The following is a 17932-nucleotide window of genomic DNA, read 5'->3' as shown; positions in this document are numbered from 1 at the left end:
CCACCACATTTGGACGAACTTTCTGAGGATTTCAGGGATTGTGCCCAGAGTCAATTCCAGGACCTGGTACTCAGTTACCACCCAACATTGTTGAATTGCTGAGCATGGTGGCTCATGCAAGAGGATCACTTGAGACCAGGAGTATGAGACCAGCTTGGACAACATAGCAAGACCTGGTCTCTACAAAAGGCATCTAAAAATTAGCTGGGGGTAGTGGTGCACACCTGAAGTCCCAGCTACTTGGGAGGCTGAGGTGGGAAGATTGTTTGAGCCTAGGGAGTCAAGGCTGCAGAAAGCAGTGAACAGGCCACTGCACTCCAGCCAGGGCAACAGAGTGAGATCTTGTTTCAAAACAAAACAAAAACAATAAAGAAAGAAAGAAAAAAACCTGTTGAATTGTTTGTACTACTAGTCCACTACAGCGATTTTTGTATATAATCCTCTATAATAATCCCTAGACTGTGAACTGTGAACTCCTGGAGGGAGGCAACCATGTAGATTCAGATTGGCCACAGTCTCTCTTCCCCAGTCTTCGTGTTTGTTTTCATAGCATTTACCACTATCTGTAATTATTTTATCACTTATTTGTTTATTGGTAATACATCTCCAACTGGATTATAAACTCCATAAGAGCAAGGATCTTGACATTTTAAATATTCTTATTCCTATGTCTAAAACTGGCAGAGAGCATACACATACACAGAGTATATATGGAATGAATACATCTCAGCTTTGCTGCTTATTAGATATGGTCCTTGAAAAAATTACTCGGGCAAGTTTGTGAAAGTGCCTGGCTCAAGGTGTTTCGAAGAAGCGAAAAGACAGCAGTCTTTTTCCAGTCACAACTATTCAAGGTCTAGTGAGTGATTCAAACGAGGTCCTTACCTCCCATCTACATATTCCCCGATATATTTGCTCCCTGTGTACTCCATGGCTCCTGTTTTTAGCTTCCAGCTGTTAGGATCCGGAGTCTCAGTAGATATGGCATCACTATGACAACTAGGAGGGCTGGGCGGAGCAGAATCGAAGCCCCGCCCCCATGGAAGCGGTAAGCTACTTGGTATTGCGCACGCGCCCTCGCTCGGAGTTGGGTAGAGCAGTGCGCCTGCGTGTTGCCGGCTGCGCATGCGCAGGTGCCGTGTGGCTCTCGGCGGTCGAAAGGGGAGTTCAAGGAGACGGGGGCGACGCGGCTGAGGGCTCCTGATCGAGGTCAGGGCTGCAGCAGTCATGCCGGGGATAGTGGAGCTGCCCACTCTAGAGGAACTGAAAGTGGAAGAGGTGAGGCTGTCCGGAGGACAGGCAAGGGAGACATGGGGTTACAGCTTCTCGGGCCTGGGCCCAGCCCCGCTTGGGCTCAGCGGACCCTGGGCCCCGGGCCCTCCTCCCCAGTCCCCAGCACATATACAGGTCGACCCCCGGAGGTCCCCTCCGCAGCTCTGGGAGTTGCCTCCCCTCTCCACCTCACCCTGTCACATCCCGCAGTGGCCCTAGAATTCTCCCCCTTTCGCCCTCCACAGCGACCTGCTTCCCCTTCCTTGAATAATAGTGATACTTTTTATTAAGCACCAACCAGAGTCATTTTACTTAGCTTATGTGGCTTAATCCTCAAACTTGCATGCGAAGTGATTATACAGCCCTAGGGGCTCACAGTCGAGGGAGACCGTCACCTACCTTAAAGTGGTGTCACCGGTCCAGAGTGCATAGTGGGGCGAGGAGGCCGCGGGAAAATGAGATGGTATTCGAACGTGCATCTACTCACAGCCATGGAAAGGTGTTTGGTAACAGGATTCATTTAAAGCATTCGTTTATTCAAGAGATATCATTTGAGTAATTAACATGTGCCGATAATGCTGGAAGAGATATACTTCCTGCTTTCATGGAGTTTACAATCTAGTAGGGAGACAGACACATAAAGGGGCAATCACAGTACAGTGTAGTTAGTGCTGTGAGAAGTGAAGTAGAAACACACCCTACTAATTATAGCTGACATGATCAAGCCCTTTCTAGATTCCAGGCAGGCTGCTAATTTCTTTCTATGCATTAATTCATTGAATCCTCTCAGTAACACTATAAGGTAGGATATACACAATTGATCTTAACATATTATATATAAAGAAATAGGCCCCGAGAGTAGAAATGATTTGCCCAGGGTCACAGAGCACTTAAGTAGTAGAGCTGGAAGTGAACCCAGGTCTGATTTTAAAACCAATGCTTTTCCACTGTATTATGGGTGAAAGCTCAAAAGAATGGGAAGGCCTAACAGAACTTGGGTGTTTAGGGAACCAAGGACAGTTTGATGTGACGCGAGCGGTGGTGAGAAGCTGCAGGTGCTGAGCCTGGAGAAGCAACTTGTGCTGAGATAGGACTTGGAAGTAGCTTCCACAAGGTCAGACCAAATAGTTTGGACTTAATCTAGTGAGGGAGGTGGTGGGAAGAGGTGGAAGGTTTTACGGCAGAGGAGTGTCATGGCGGGGCTGGACAGTAGAACAGGCTATATTAAAGAGAAGACGGCCAAGACTAGAAACGATGTGCTAGAAATGATAGACCAGACTCTACAGTAAGTGTTTTACCTGCAGTGCTTCATTTAGTCTTACATGCCTGTGAGAGTGGCAACTGCTATTTTCCTCAGAGGAAGAAATTATTAGCGATGTTCAGGGACTTTATTATATTAAAGCGACATTTACTCTGAGGTGGCAGAGGGGAACTGCCATGTGGCCACCAGTCTTTTGTCGTCCCCCTCCACCCCTGACCCCACGTAGCTGGGTTAATTTTGAGTTGCTGTATTTTTTGTTCCAGTTTTTATTTGGTTCAACAAACATCTGAGGTTCTACTTCATACAACTGATACATCTAGAATAAATTTGCCTTTAGGGTTCACACAATTGAATGAACGTACAGATAATTAAATAACTATAGAAGACAAGTGTGATTAAATACTATGAAAGGGGGCAGATGTGGTTTAAGAAAAGAAGATTTGGGCATGCTGCGGTGGCTCACACCTGTAATCCCAGCACCTTGGGAGGCTGAAGCAGGCAGATCATGAGGTCAGGAGTTCGAGACCAGCCTGGCCAACATGGTCAAACCCCATCTCTACTGAAAATACAAAATTAGTCAGGCATGGTGGCCCATGCATGTAATCCCAGCTACTTGGGAGGCTGAGGCAGGAGAATTGCTTGAACCTGGGAGGTGGAGGTTGCGGTGAACTGAAATCACACCATTGCACTCCAGCGTGGGCAACAAGAGCAAAACTCCATCACACACACCAAAAAAAAAACCAAAGAAGAGAAGATTTGAAGTTGGATGTAAATTCTAGGCCTACCTGCCGGTCATCTTGATTACTTGATTTTAGCATTTGGAGACATGGTTATTTGTAAGATGAGGTGATCCCAGCTCTAAAATTCTTTGAAGCTATAAAGGGATTAGAGAAAGCACTTTTGGGGCATAATGTAAGACCTGGCTAAATGGCATTTAAGGGCAGAGATGAAGAGAAGATCCTTGTAAGTTAGGGTAGGGTCTGAGCAGAAGTAAGGAGATGGGAAAATTCAGGGAGCCAAAAAGGAATTCAGTGGTTTTTTTGTTTTTGTTTTTGTTTTAAAGTGACAGAGTCTTACTCTGTAGCCCAGGCTGAAGTGCAGGGGGGTGATCTTGGCTCACTGCATCCTCTGCCTCCCTGGTCTCGGTTAAAGCAATTCTCCTGCCTCAGCCTCCCGATTAGCTGGGATTACAGGTATGTGCCACCATGCCCAGCTAATTTTTGTATTTTTAGAAGAGACGGGGTTTCACCATGTCGGCCAGGCTGGTCTTGAACTCCTGACCTCATGATCCACCTGCCTTGGCCTCCCAAAGTGCAGATATTACAGAACTGAGCCACTATGCCCTGCAAAGAGTTCAGTGTTTTGAAAGAACAGTAAATAGTCCCATTTTGAAGTGTTGTGGGTGAGAAGGCTGGAAAGATAGTTTGGGTTCAGAAGCCTTTCAATACCTGTTAAGAAGTTTAGGCCTTATTCGGCTAAGGCTGAATGAGAGTTTAGTTGCTAATTTAATAGCAGAGTAAGTAAGATTATCATTTAGGAAGATCACTCTAGCAGCTCTGTGAAAAACGATTGAAGAAAGGAAAAGAAAAGCAGAGAGACTGGTCGCAGTGGCTCTTAAGATTATTGAGAAAGATGTTAATGATCCCAGTGTAATTGGTGCTTACAGAGACTGCTTACAGAGAGGAAAGAATATCTAGATTTGATCAGACTTAGCAATGGATTAGATATTGGAGGCAGGGAAGGTTGAAGAATCAATGTCAGATTTGCAGCATGACAATTCTGCATGTTTAAGGAGGCAAGGACAGGACTAGAAGGTTGATTGGCTCCAGATGGTGACTTTGCCTCACTTTCCACACCTGCAGACTGTGTAACCCTGCTGTGTAGTGAGGCTGTTGTGAGAATAAATGAGAAAAGAGGTTGAAATTCTGTGTTCTGTGAGACAAAGAGAGCTGAATGAATTTGAAAGGGTATTCACAGTAAAGAGCTGTGAAAGGAGTTGTTTCTGTTGGAATTCATCAGTCTTAGTGAAGAAGCAGGTGAGGGGATATGGTAACATCTCAGATTCATCCACCTCAGTGATGGTGATGTAATGGGAGGAAGCCTGATTGGAGGTCACAGTCTCTGTGTTTCAATTCTGGGGTTGCCACTGACTGGCTGTGTTGCCTCTAGTACATCCTTTCCTACTTTTCATTAATTACAAAACAGATTGAGCGTCTTCCTTTGTTTTCCTGTGACAGGGATGATGTTTTATACACTCAGTGACATGAGTGTATCTTCATTTTGGTAAGACTTCCACATTTGTAAGGATATAAATAATGCAACAGGCTTTTTTTGGCCTTATAGCTTTGGGCATTTGAATAATTGAATCAGCCACTTAAAGCTATTTTAAGACATATGACAAGTAAATATAACTAACTTAATTATTAAAATAAGCTTTTTAAAAAGTTTGCGTGTTAGTTTTTATTCTCCTACCTGCTTATAGGTAATAAAGCAAATGTGTGCCACTCAGTTTACCTTAATACATTCTTTTATTTTCAAAAACTTTAATGCGAAAACGTTACAGATTTTAAACATAAATTTATTAGAGTCATCATGGCAGATTTCACTTATCTGAAAATTTTATCTTTGCTTTGATAATTATAACAGTTGCACTATTAATAGACATAGTCATAGCTTTATTCCCCTTTCTATAGTGTGTAGTTGAATTATTCCTGTCACCTTTCCTTGCCTTTTATTAATAACTTAGCTGTGTAAAGGGCATAAAAAATAAAATTACAGACTGTTGTCACACAAAAATTTTTAATTTTACAAATAAAATTCAGGACTGTATTAAAGCATGATACACTGTGACAGACTAGATTTTATTCTAGAAATACAGTGGATCGGTTTTACAAAATTTGTTAATGCTCTATGTTACATTTATAAATTAATGAAAATGAAGCCTGAAAATTTTAGTCTTTTCTGGTATAGAAAACAGTAAAGCAAAACTAATTAGAATTAGAAAGAAGCTTTCTTAACAAGGAATATCCAAACAACTCTATCCCAGATACCAACAGCAAATATTATACCAAACTGTGCTTTAAATTTTAGAAAAAGGCAAGGTTGTCTGCTGTCATTGCTCTTCATCTGTATTGTCCTGAAGCATTTGGTTAAAGCAATAAAATAGGAAATGAGAATAAGAAGAAAAAAATTAAAGTATCAGAAGGGAAAGAGACAGTTTTTATTTGTAAATGGAAGTTTTTCTGTTAATCCTCTTTTGTATCAGAACTAACTGGAGTTCAGTAAGGTGGCTGGAGAGAATGTACAGGCAAACAGTAAACAGTTTGAAAATCTAATAGAAAAACTGCCCTATTTAGATAATATCAAAAGTGCTAAAATACTGAGGAATGAACAAGAAATGTTCAAGGTCCCTCTAATGAAGGAAACTGTAATTTTAACCAAAGGACAAGAATGACCTGAATATGAATAAATAGAAGTACTGTGATGTGGATGAGAAGATGTGATTCATGTATTCATATCTGTTTTCTAATTACTGTATCCCCATTTTTTAGCTAAGAGTGGGTGTTCAGCAGCTACTTGTGCTGGCCACTATTTTGGGTGCTTGGTGCGTACCATAGTAAACATTATATTTAATTACCCTAGCTTAATTTAGGGAGAATTGACATCTTTACAGTAGTGGATCTCTGTTGAAAACAAAATCCCTACCCTCTTGGAGCTTATATTCTACTGGTCACACACAGACCACTCAGTAACTCTTAAAATTATTGAGAAACATGTTAACGACCAGTGTAATTGGTGCTTACAGAAACTGTGCTTACAGAGTGGAAAGAACAAGTATATCTAGAATTAATCAGACTTAGCACATGAGTGCTAAGACCAGACCATGTGAGTGACCACTGATGCTAGCTTATATAAGAAGATTAGAGAAAGGCTCTCAGAGGATGTGAAATTTGAGCAGACACCCAGTATTATGAAAGTGCCTATTGTTCCCTGATTTAATATATAACTAAATTTAATACAATTTGAATGCAAATTATTGGGGGAAGGTGTTCATCTGAAAGAATAGCCAAAATAGTTTTGAAAAGGAAGAATGAGGAGGATGGTTCTCCCAGATAACAAAATATTCTCTTCAGTGACGGTAATTAAAACATCATGGTATTTATTGGTATAAGAAAAGGTAATACAGAAAAGAGACGAGCAGGACCCTACTAACTGCAGCACCTGTTAGTAAGCCCTGGACCGTTTGCAGTTCCCTCTGAGCTGGCTGTATCTACACTGCATATCTTCTCAATAAAATATCACTAAAATGCTGTTGAGGGAAACTGCTGGACATAAAGGGATGGCAATCTTGGATTTGCTCTGATTTTTTTTTAATTTGCAGATTTTAATACTTTATTATTAGTTATTACTAGATGGACTATTACTAGATGGATGAGATGCTCTTTGTGATCCAGCCTCATCTTCTGTGACTCTATAGTCCTCTGGGAGTTTTATTTATCCATTAATTTAATTTTTTTTTTTGAGACAGAGTCTTGCTCTGTCACCTAGGCTGGAGTTCAGTGGCATGATCTTGGCTCAGTACAACCTCTGCCTCCTGGGTTCAAGCAATTCTCATGTCTCTACCTCCCAAGTAGCTGGGATTACAGGTGCATGCCACCACTTCCAGCTAATTTTTTTGTGTCTTTACTAGAGTTGGGGTTTCGCCATGTTGGCCAGGCTGGTCTTGAGCTCCTGACCTCAAGTGGTCTGCTTTGGCCTCCCAAAGTGCTGGGGTTACATCTGTGAGCCACCTTGCACAGCATTATATATCTATTAATTTTATTCCAGGAGTAGAAACTCAGCGAAGCATTCCAGAGTTGGTTCCTCTCTCTACACCTAGAAGCCTCTATCCTTCTCCACACCCCCTTTCTCTCTACCATAAATATCTAAAGATTCTATTAGGGCTACCATTTCTTCCACTCTAAAATGGGGTTAGTAATATCAACTTCATGAGATTATTGTAAAAGTGAAGAAAATAATATATGTGAAGGAGCTTTATGATCTCTAAATTACCACAGACTGTAAAGAATTGCTGGGTTAGGTGGTGGTTCATGTCTGTAATCCCAGCTACTTGGGAGGCTGAGGCAGCAGAATCCTTTGAGTCTGGGAGGCGGAAGTTGCAGTGAGCTGAGATCATACCACTGCACTCCAGCCTGGGCAATGGGAGGGAAACCCTATCTCAAAAAAAAAAATTATTATTATGACAGTGTTTAATTTTCTTAGTAACATCAGAACAGTGCTATTCTTTTGTTCTGTGTTCTGACCTGCATGAGTTAAAGTTGAGAAAGTGGTATTCTGGTTCACAGTCTGTGGTCTTTGTCCCATCTTCCTTTCCCAGGTGAAAGTCAGTTCTGCTGTGCTTAAAGCCGCGGCCCATCACTATGGAGCTCAGTGTGATAAGCCCAACAAGGAGTTTATGCTCTGCCGCTGGGAAGAGAAAGATCCGAGGCGGTGTTTAGAGGAAGGCAAGCTGGTCAACAAGTGTGCTTTGGACTTCTTTAGGTAAAAATCTTTTGGTATAAGTGCCTACTTGGTTGAAACATAAAGATTTAAATGAATAAGTGAAAAGCCAGCTAATAATGTGGATTTTAGTAGGAACTGCATAGGCTTTGAAATCAGATAGACCAAGGTAAAACACTCAAAAGATGATAGTTATTTTTGGTTTTGTTTTTATTATCTGGCAAGTTCTTTAATCTCCATGAATCTCAGTTTCCAGAGGGCAAAATAATACCTATCTAGGTTTGGTAAGCAAGTAGAATAGCAGCTTCAAGTGACTGGTGGCCATTTTTGCTGCAGCAAAGGGGAAGTCTTTTTGCTGTGAAAAATTTGAAAAGGCACGTAAAAACTTAGTACAGTCCTTTTTAAGCAGGCATTAGCTAGATTGTTGTCATTACTACAGAACGCAGGTATGATGGAAAGAACTGTATTCAGAGTTAGGTTTTAGGTAGGCCACTGTGCTTGAGTGAAAGAAAATTTGAGTAAAAAAAATTAAATTGTGTAGTTGTAGAAAAAATGTTTTAACAAGCATATTTGTCGGCGCTCTATTTAAAAGGAGAGAAAGTCAATTCAAAGGGAATTGGCTCTTATAACTCCAAAGTCCAGAAATAGGCCTGGCATCAGGCAGGACTGGATTCAAGGGCTTAAATAATGTCATTAATGACTTGATGTCTTTTTGCCTCTACTCTTCTCATAATCTCTTGGTTCTGGTTTTCTCTGTTGACCTCATTTCAGAAAGACTCTTACCTTGCTGCTGCAAAAATGGCTACCAGTCACTTCGGACTTGCTATTCTGTTAATACTTGCTTGGCAAACCTAGACAAAGGGTGCCCTTTAACCAACAGTGAGCAGAAGCTCCTGGACTGAATCTGATTGTCCTGGCTGGCTTACTTTGTATACATATCGTTGCACCATTTGTGCTTCAGGAGATAAAAAGCTCTGATTGGTCAGGCCTGAAGTAGGAAGTAGACTTAGCTTCATCGAAACCACATTGCTGACAGACAGGGAGGGGTTGTTCCCAAAGGAAAATTGAAGGATATTACAGAAGAATCGGGAATGACTGTTGGCTAGGCAAAAACCACTGATTGTCCACTACAATTACAATAGAGAAAAAAATTAGATACCTTAGCACAGTAGCTGCCTTCCTTCTTGATTGCTTCTGCTGTCTTTTTCCCTATGCAAAGATATTTTTGTGGTTATACTGGTAGTCTGTATACATGAAGAAATTCATTTTTCACTTGACACTATTGGAAACATTCTTTGAAGTTGTTATATAGTCTTCATGATCATCATTTTTTTCTTTTTGTCTTTGAGACAGTCTCACTTTGTTGCCCAGCCGGGAGTGCAGTGGTGCGATCTTGGCTCACTGCCACCTCTGCCTCCTGTGTTCAAGCAGTTCTCTTGTCTTAAGCCTCTTGGATAGCTGGGTCTACAGGCCTGCGCCACCATGCCTGGCTAATTATTTTTAATTTTTAGTAGAGATGGGGTTTCACCATATTGGCCAGGCCGCTCTCAAACTCCTGACTTCAAAGGATCCGCTTTCCTTGGCCTCCCAAAGTGCTGGGATTATAGGTGTGAGCCACCGCACCCGGCCAATTTTTATATTTTTTAATAGAGATGGGGTTTCACCATATTGGCCAGGCTGGTCTTGAACTGCTGGCCTCAAATGATCTGGCTGCCTTGGCCTCTCACATCCAGTCTAAACAATTTGTATTCTCTAAGAGAACTTTGGCAAAGCATTTTTTCCATGACCCAGACAGTACATTTTAAGGGACGAATGTTTGGATTTCACAAATTCCCAAGGTGCCTAACTGCCTCCGTAGAGGAATTTCTCACGGCTGAAGTTGCTGATTGTAGGCATTAGTAGATAATTGTTGGTTATGGGGAACAGGGTCCAGAACAGGGAACCATGCTGCTAGAGAGGTGACTTGCAGCCCTTCTGCTGCTGCATTTTGGAGAAATATAAAATTCCCCTTGGAAATGGTAGCTTTCTACCAAAGTGATTTTTGAATAGAAGTTAGGTGGGTGCAGGTTGTGCTTAGAAAACCTGGAAGGGAAACCTAAGAAACTGGTGACATTCGTGGACCTCCAGGAGGACAACTGAGTGGCTTATTGGGCAGGAGTGGAGAGCAGACTTTTCACTGTATACTTCCTTAGGCCATCGCTGAGATTCTTCCTTCCTGATCCATATTAAACAAGATTCATGTGAGGGTATAGCTAGATTTCTGGAGTATGGCAGTTAAGCACTTAAAAAATAAAATTGTTATTTCACTGGGAGAAAGAGGTGTTCTGAGTTTCTTCCACTGCCTCAAGTATGGCTTTTATGTAAAATGATGGTGTTTTATTCTTGCTGGAACATGCATGCTACCAGGGTTGAATGAAAAGGGGGATTTTGCAAAAAGCTGAAACTTTATACCCAGAAGTTAAATTTTCTCTAGCCATTTTTGGTGGCCACAGAATGAATTATATGCTACCCTGCTTCTTAACAGAGAACACCAAATATAACTTTGTTATTGATAGCAGGGATTAATATCTGGCTTTGTTCAATATGTTAATAGAATGAGGACCTAGAGCTTTTGAGGAGTGGAGTGCAGTTTGTCTTTATACTGAATGGTCCCAGGATCTTCTGCTTGTTAGTTTGTGTATTTGTTTTTTATAATTCTGCCTCTTCCTTTGCCATTGTCGGTCACCTCTGACTTCTATCAGCATGTCCATTATCTAATTATGTCTCCTCTTCTAAATTTGCTAAGCTGATACTCCTTAGAGGAATTGGGTCTAATGAGAAGAATAGATAGGCCCCAAGTAAGAAGTTCCTCTCTGAGTAAAATGTGTGTGCATTATGCTGTTCTCTTTTCTTCCTACGACATAAAGAAGTTAGGTTTTCTACCTCAGAAATCTTTTTTGTTTACTAACTTGTTCTCAACTTGAGGATCTTGAAGTTGTTTTATAAGTGAGGTAAGAATATTTACTCCCATACCTTTCAAAAAGCAAGGCTCTGTATTTGAGATCTATACCTATTTTTTTCTCACTTTTCTGTTTTTCATTGTTTTGCAAAGAGCTGCTCCTAACCCAGCCCTCTTTTCCAGGCAGATAAAACGTCACTGTGCAGAGCCTTTTACAGAATATTGGACCTGCATTGATTATTCTGGCCAGCAGTTATTTCGTCACTGTCGCAAACAGCAGGCAAAGTTTGATGAGTGTGTGCTGGACAAACTGGGCTGGGTGCGGCCTGACCTGGGAGAGCTGTCAAAGGTAAAAAGGCTCTTGCTGGAGGTCTCACTCTCTGACTCAGGGGTGGGATAAAGGCAGGAGGTGGTCAGAAAAGGGTCTCTGTGAATACACATATGAAAACTTACCAGATTTACCAAACATAATAATTAGGCAGTGATTATATATGATCTGGAAAGGAATTTTTAAAAATAGAAATATTTCTTTAACTAGACCTTCTAGCATGTACAGATTTGTTTTTTGTTAATTAGCTAATTAAAGAACAGAAGGGAGTAGAGGAAGATAAAGTATTAGTGAAACACTGGCAGTTGGAAACATGGTGGGGGTTATTGTGGAATTCACTAGGGAAATAGGATCAGGCTTAGGTAGGTGCCTTTTCAGGAACATAGCTAAGATTTTTCTAAAAATGACATACTTTTAGTTTTACAATTGTTTTTAAAAGTGTTTCTCTTTCTCCTATATTTCCTATCTTAGTTGTGACACCACTATCTGTTGAAACATCAGAGCTAGAAACCTGAATTTTTCATTCCTTTCTCTTTTGATTCCATGCAGTCGTCACTTCCTATAGATTAGCATCTCCTGGATTTTTTTTAATCCTCTCGTTCCTGCTGCTCTTATTCTTGGACAGGAGTTCTTAACCTGGGGTACATGAATTTCTGGAAGGGGAGAGTGGATCACTGTGGGCTTTAGAAGACAGTGTGCCCTCTGAAATTGAAGAATTGAGGATTAAGTTACACCTCTACAATGAGAGTGATCTGTGTGAAAAATAAATCTTACGTCACTGTGTTTTTAAAAGCTGTATAGGGACTCTCCATTGCTGGTGAGATAAAGCATTTTCTCTATAACATGGCATACAGGCCCTTTATGATCTGACCAGTCCCTGCTTCTTCAGTCTCAGCTCCCTCAGTTCCCTCTGGGGCAGCACGGGTAGTAAGGCGTGGAGGAAAAAACTCAGGTCTCACTCTGTCTCCCAGGCTGGAATGCAGTGGTGTGATCACAGCTCTCTGCAGCCTTCACTTCCTGGGCTCAGGTGATTCTCCCACCTCAGCCTCCTGAGTAGCTGGGACTACAGGTACAGGCTACCATGCCTGACTAATTTTTGTATTTTAGTAGAGACAGGATTTTGCTATGTTACCCAGGGTGGTCTTGAACTCCTGGGCTCAAGTGATCCTCCCACCTTAGCCTCCCAAAGTGCTAGGATTACAGGTCACTGTGCCTGATCTGGTTCCCTTCTCTTTGTGTATAGCATCTGTGAATAGTTGGATTATAAGCTTGGTGTCATAAGTGATAACTTAGCAATTTTTTTGTCTTTTTTATCTGGCATGATTATTTTCAGGTACCTTTTGATGTACTGAACATATTATTTTAAATAGTTGATAATTCTAGGTTGGAAAGTAGTAGAATTTATACATGTAACAAATAAAACTACCTTTTCTCATTTCTGACTCTTATGAAAGGAGAAGTAACAAGTCATGCTACTTAGAAAGCATATTTATTCTTGAATCTTTATATTAACATTTTTTAAAACTCTGTAAGATTAAGAAAAAAAAATTATCCTAACTCTTTCAGAAATGTATTTCTTGGCCAGGTGCCATGGCTCACACCTGCAATTCTAACACTTTGGGAGGCTGAGGCAGGAGGATTATTTGAGCTCAGGAGTTCAAGACCAGCCTGGGCAACATGGCAAAACCCTGTCTCTACCCAAAATACCAAAAATTAGTCGGATGTGGTGGTGTGCTGCTGTAGTCCCAGTTACCCGAGAGGCTGAGGTGGGAGGATGGCTTGAGCCTGGGAGGCGGAGGTTGCAGTGAGCCAAGAGTAAAACCTCATCCCAAAAAAAATATAAAGTGTTTCTCTAAGAGGATTACTGGTTTTAGTTATACCTAGATTCAGTATCCAGTTTCTTTCTGGAAATATGATAATCAGGTGCATAAAGCCTACATTTTAGCTTCATTCACTTCTGCACTCTGTTCCCCTGGATAGCCCTTTTCTCGGTCCTTCCCTTGGTGAATTCCTGCTCACTCACCTACTCTCACCTCAAATGTCATGTCCTTTTTTGAAGTTTCTGACTTTCCCAGGCAGAATTGCTCTCTCTCACCCAGACGCTCACCATCCTGATAATATTAAAAATAACTTTAAAGCACCTACTATATATCAAGAAGTTTTCACATGTTATCCTGCGTTGTCTCAGTCACCCTGTGAGCTACTAATAACCCCCTTTTGCAGACAGGAAATTGAAGGATAAGTCAGCTGGCCAAAGTCATTTACCTAGTACTTAGTTTGATCACATGCATCTGCTCCTTTTTTTTTTTTTTTTAAGGGATGATACAGAAGAGGAAGTTGCTTTTTTGTTCTTTCCTCAAAAGGGGTTCTCTAAGTTTGAGAAACATTTTTCTAGATTTATTTCTTAAATATCTTTTTTTTTCTTTGAGGTGGGGTCTTGCTCTGTTGCCTAGGCTGGAGTACAGTGGCACAAACTCTGCTCACTGCAACCTCTGCCTCCCAAGTTCAAGCAATTCTCCTGCGTCAGCCTTCTGAGTAGCTGGGATTACAGGTGCCTGCCACCACGCCATGCTAATTTTTGTATTTTTAGTAGAGATGGGCTTTCACCATGTTGCTTGGGCTGGTCTTGAACTCTGACCTCAAGTGATCCGCCTGCCTCAGCCTCCCAGTGCGTTGGGATTACAGACATGAGCCACCGTGCCCAGCCAATTTCATAAATGTCTTTAATTCCTTAAAAGAGCTTCACATACTAAGGAACCATGAGTGGACCATTAAGAACCATCTCTAAGTATGACAGGGAGGTGGGAAAACTTTCAAAAGCAAGCAAACAAAACTAGTAGACTTGAAGACTTAGGTTCCAGCTTTAGCTCTGACATTACTGTGTATCTTTATCTTAGGCATGCCAGCCTCCCTGGTCTTCATCTGTGAAGTAGAGATAATAATGCCTCATGAGGTAGTTAGAATAATAATTGTGTGATTCTATACCTGAAAGCTCTGTTCCCAATAAGTGTTTTCTGAATGTATACATACAGAAAGATTAATCTGGTCATCTTACATGAGGTGACTTAAGAATTCAGATCAGTAGAGGAATAATCAGAAGACTGCTGACAACTGTGGCCTTTATGTCTTCTTACTTCTCTGGGCCTATTTCTTTGTCTTTAAAATGACAACAGTTTCTGCTGACTTTCCAGTTGAGATTTCTGTAGCCGTCAGGGGTACTGTGAGTGTAAATTATCTCTCTCCCTGTTGGCATTTTAGTACTTCACCACTCTCCTGGCTTATTGGCTCAGCTTCCCAGTTTGAGTCTTGCCTCTCTAGCTTTCACACTTTGCAGCCAACGGAGATGGAATTTAGTTACTGCCCTGCTTCAGTGGCACCTGTTAACCATTAGGTTAAAATGCAAACACCTTTGCTTATCATATATTTATTTATTTTTTGAGATGGAGTTTCGCTCTTGTTACCCAGGCTGGAGTGCAATGGCGCGATCTTGGCTCACCGCAACCTCCGCCTCCGGGGTTCAGGCAATTCTCCTGCCTCAGCCTCCTGAGTAGTTGGGATTACAGGCACGTGCCACCATGCCAAGCTAATTTTTTGTATTTTTAGTAGAGACGAGGTTTCACCATGTTGACCAGGATGGTCTTGATCTCTTGACCTTGTGATCCACCCGCCTCAGCCTCCCAGAGTGCTGGGATTACTGGCTTGAGCCACCGCACCCAGCCTTGCTCATTGTTTAATACCTTTTATCTGGCTGTCCACCACTGTAGCGTGGTATTAAGAAGTGCAGGCTTTGGAGTAGGCATATCTGGCTTTGTGTACTCCTTCTTCCACTATTAGCTGGGTGGCCTTAATGAGCCCCTGCAGAATGACCTCATAAGAGTGTGAAAATGGAATGGAATAATGTGCTCAACATCATTTCTAACAATAAGTGCTTGGTGAAAGGCTTCGTCTCCCTCCGTTCTTCATGCAGCCTTTGCTTCAGCCATTCTGAAGACATGCCTATCTATCTCCACATGACAGTTTACCTGGAATGTCTTTTCCGCCCTTGTCTTTCTGACTGGCTCCTGTTCAGACTTTAAGCTGAGTCTTACCTCCTCAGCAATAGTCCAAACCCCCAGCCTTCAGGATGGGTTAGATGTGCACAGCTCTTGCTCTTAGAGCAGGCAGTTTCTGTGTCCATCATTGCCGTTAGGCATGAAGTAATTGGGAAATCTTGGTGATTATTCTTGGCTTTCTCCCTCACTAGACTGTGATCCTCTTGAGGACAGTGTATATGTTGTTTTCTTCTGTATCCCTAGTTTCTACCACATGGAATGATATAAAGTAGGCTTTACTGAGTGTTAGGATTAAATAAGTCTGAATGTGATTTGCTGGGGATTTAAGTCAGGGAGCAGTTGGCAGCAGTGGGAGCAACGGGGGAGACACCAGGAGGCGCACTGAAGGTTATAGATTCCTCCACCCGAGCTTTCAACTTTGCCTTTGCCCTCTTCACCCTTCCCAGGTCACCAAAGTGAAAACAGATCGGCCTTTACCAGAGAATCCCTATCACTCAAGACCAAGACCAGAGCCCAAGCCTGAGTACGATGGAAATCTGAAGCCTGCCTTATATGGCAGCCGCTTTTCTTTCTGGACCAAGTAAAGATGGGTCCATGGCTCACACTCAGTCATGTGCCCAGACAACGACTGATGAAAACGCCCAAGCAGTTTGCATCGACTGATAGTGTGTTCTTTCCGGGATCACAAACATTAACAAAAAAGTTAATTTATGTGACTTGGCAGTTATTCTATACCATTTCCTGTCCATTAAAATTTTTAAAGGAAACAGTTGTATTTTATTATGTTTTATGTGACCCTTTGGCCTTTAAAGATGACTTCCCCTTGCTTTTTCTTCTTGTGGTCCTGCCTGTTCCTCTTACTTTGCTTTAAGTAGGCACTCCTGTGGCTGGGGATCCCTGTTAGAACAGGGAGAAGTGGCTGTGTGAAGGAAAGGCAGCTTTCCTTGGGGTGTCTCTGCGTTCACACATTTTGAAGTCTCAGCTCTCTTTCCTTCCATCCAACATCTTAGGCAAAAAGATTTTCCTAAAGGTCATACAAGGGGAGCCTCCAGGATAGAAGTGCAGAAACTTATTTGAGGCGTGACTTGGGGAATGGGAGGGGCTCCTAGCAGGGTCTTATGCAGTTCTTGAAGAACTGAACTTCCACCACTTCCCCTTGATATCCCATCCTCAAGCATTATAACCCAGATGTTTTTCCTGATAGACAAGGGAGGTGGAGGCTGAACTTCCAGCTCCAAAGGCAGGAAGTCTGGAGGTCTGAGTGTCAATTCCAACCTTGGGTGTGTTCCTTAACCTCTTGTGAGAGGTTGAATTTGAGGACAAACTAAAGGGCACATGCTTATCTACCTCCTGGGCAGGTTAAAGGCACAAGTGTTTATAAAGCTTTTTGGTTCAAAGCACTATTATGTCTTTTTACCCCTTTCATTCAACTCCTTTTTCACTACTAGGCTGTTTCCTCTACGCCTGACTGGGTTATTTTATGCCTTCTGGTTATGGCTTTAAATTGCATAGACTATGACCCTGCATAAGTCTTTTCAACCCCCCGGGCCTTGGTTACCTCTTTGCAGCACTCTAAAAAGCAAAGCATTTGGACAAGAGTCTTTGTAAAGGCCCTTCGAGCTCATTCAAGATTTTCTAAGTGGGGATATTGCTGTGAGGTACTAGACAGATGAGGTGCAGGGTCTGTTGCCTGCAGTACTAGGACAGTTCAAATAAAAAGCATTGTATGATCTGTCATTCCTGCTGCACCTGGTGCTGCCCCCATAGCTGGAAGCATTTGGGGTGCTTCCAGCAGAACCCCCACCTGTTATGCAAAAGTTACTTGCCAGCCAACTTTTGCCTCAGAATCTCTAATGAAAAATCGTTTTTTGCATTTTTTTTTCAGTTGCTGAGGCAAAACCCATTAACCTTTTGGTGGCCAAGTAATTGGAAGTCACCTCTGGTGGGTGAAGTATGAGCATGGCAGCAGATTGGTGTTTAATGATACTTCAACCCATGTTGCTTCCTAGGTTCCTTCTGCAAAGGAAGCTGTGCCTTATGTAAATAATAACTAGTATTCATTGAGCACTGTGCACTGCGCTAAGCCCTTTACATATTTCAGCTCCTTCAATGCCTAGAGTCCTTTGAACAAGGTACTATAGGTCATATTCATTTCACAGATGAAGGAAGTTAGTTTAGCTAGAGGTTAAGAAGCCCCAGTCTCAGGCCAGGCGCGGTGGCTCACGCCTATAATCCCAGCAGTTTGGGAGGCTGAGGCCGGTGGATCATGAGGTCAAGAGATGGAGACCATCGTGGTCAACAAGGTGAAACCCCATCTCTACTAAAATACAAAAAAATTAGCTGGGCAGGGTGGTGTGTGCCTGTAGTCCCAGCTACTCAGGAGGCTGAAGCAGGAGAATTGCTTGAGCCCAGAAGGCGGAGGTAGTGGTGAGCCAAGATCGTGCCATTGCACTCCAGTCTGGGTAACAACAGCGAAACTCCGTCTCAAAAAAAAAAAGCCCCAGTCTCAAGGCTGGGTGAGGTGACTCATGCATATAATCCCAGCGCACTGGGAGGCTGAGGTGGGCAGATCACCTGAGGTT

General features: G+C 42.2%; 2 protein-coding genes across 3 annotated transcripts in view; one reads left to right on the top strand and one right to left on the bottom strand.

Annotated features, from left to right (window-relative positions):
* The window catches only part of MORN5 (MORN repeat containing 5), a 38589-nt gene extending 37606 nt beyond the window's left edge, over positions 1 to 983 (bottom strand). For both annotated transcript variants that reach the window (XM_002806525.7, XM_078375599.1), the window contains exon 1: positions 886 to 983. In XM_002806525.7, coding sequence (XP_002806571.2) covers positions 886 to 932 — 47 coding nt within the window. In that variant the 5' untranslated portion in view covers positions 933 to 983. The remainder of the gene's footprint in view (positions 1 to 885) is intronic.
* Positions 984 to 1121: 138 nt separating this feature from the next.
* On the top strand, positions 1122 to 16117 carry NDUFA8 (NADH:ubiquinone oxidoreductase subunit A8). The gene is made up of 4 exons (XM_002743266.4): positions 1122 to 1278; positions 7911 to 8074; positions 11154 to 11319; positions 15797 to 16117. Exons 1-4 carry the CDS (start codon positions 1228 to 1230, stop codon positions 15932 to 15934), a joined length of 519 nt encoding a protein of 172 aa, XP_002743312.1. The 5' UTR covers positions 1122 to 1227; the 3' UTR covers positions 15935 to 16117.
* The last annotated feature ends 1815 nt before the right edge of the window (positions 16118 to 17932 follow it).

Source organism: Callithrix jacchus, chromosome 1 (assembly GCF_049354715.1).
Source record: "Callithrix jacchus isolate 240 chromosome 1, calJac240_pri, whole genome shotgun sequence".
In the NCBI taxonomy this organism is placed as follows: domain Eukaryota; kingdom Metazoa; phylum Chordata; class Mammalia; order Primates; family Cebidae; genus Callithrix; species Callithrix jacchus.
The sequence above is the reverse complement of the archived record's forward strand: the minus strand, read 5'-3'. Positions and strand labels throughout refer to the sequence as shown.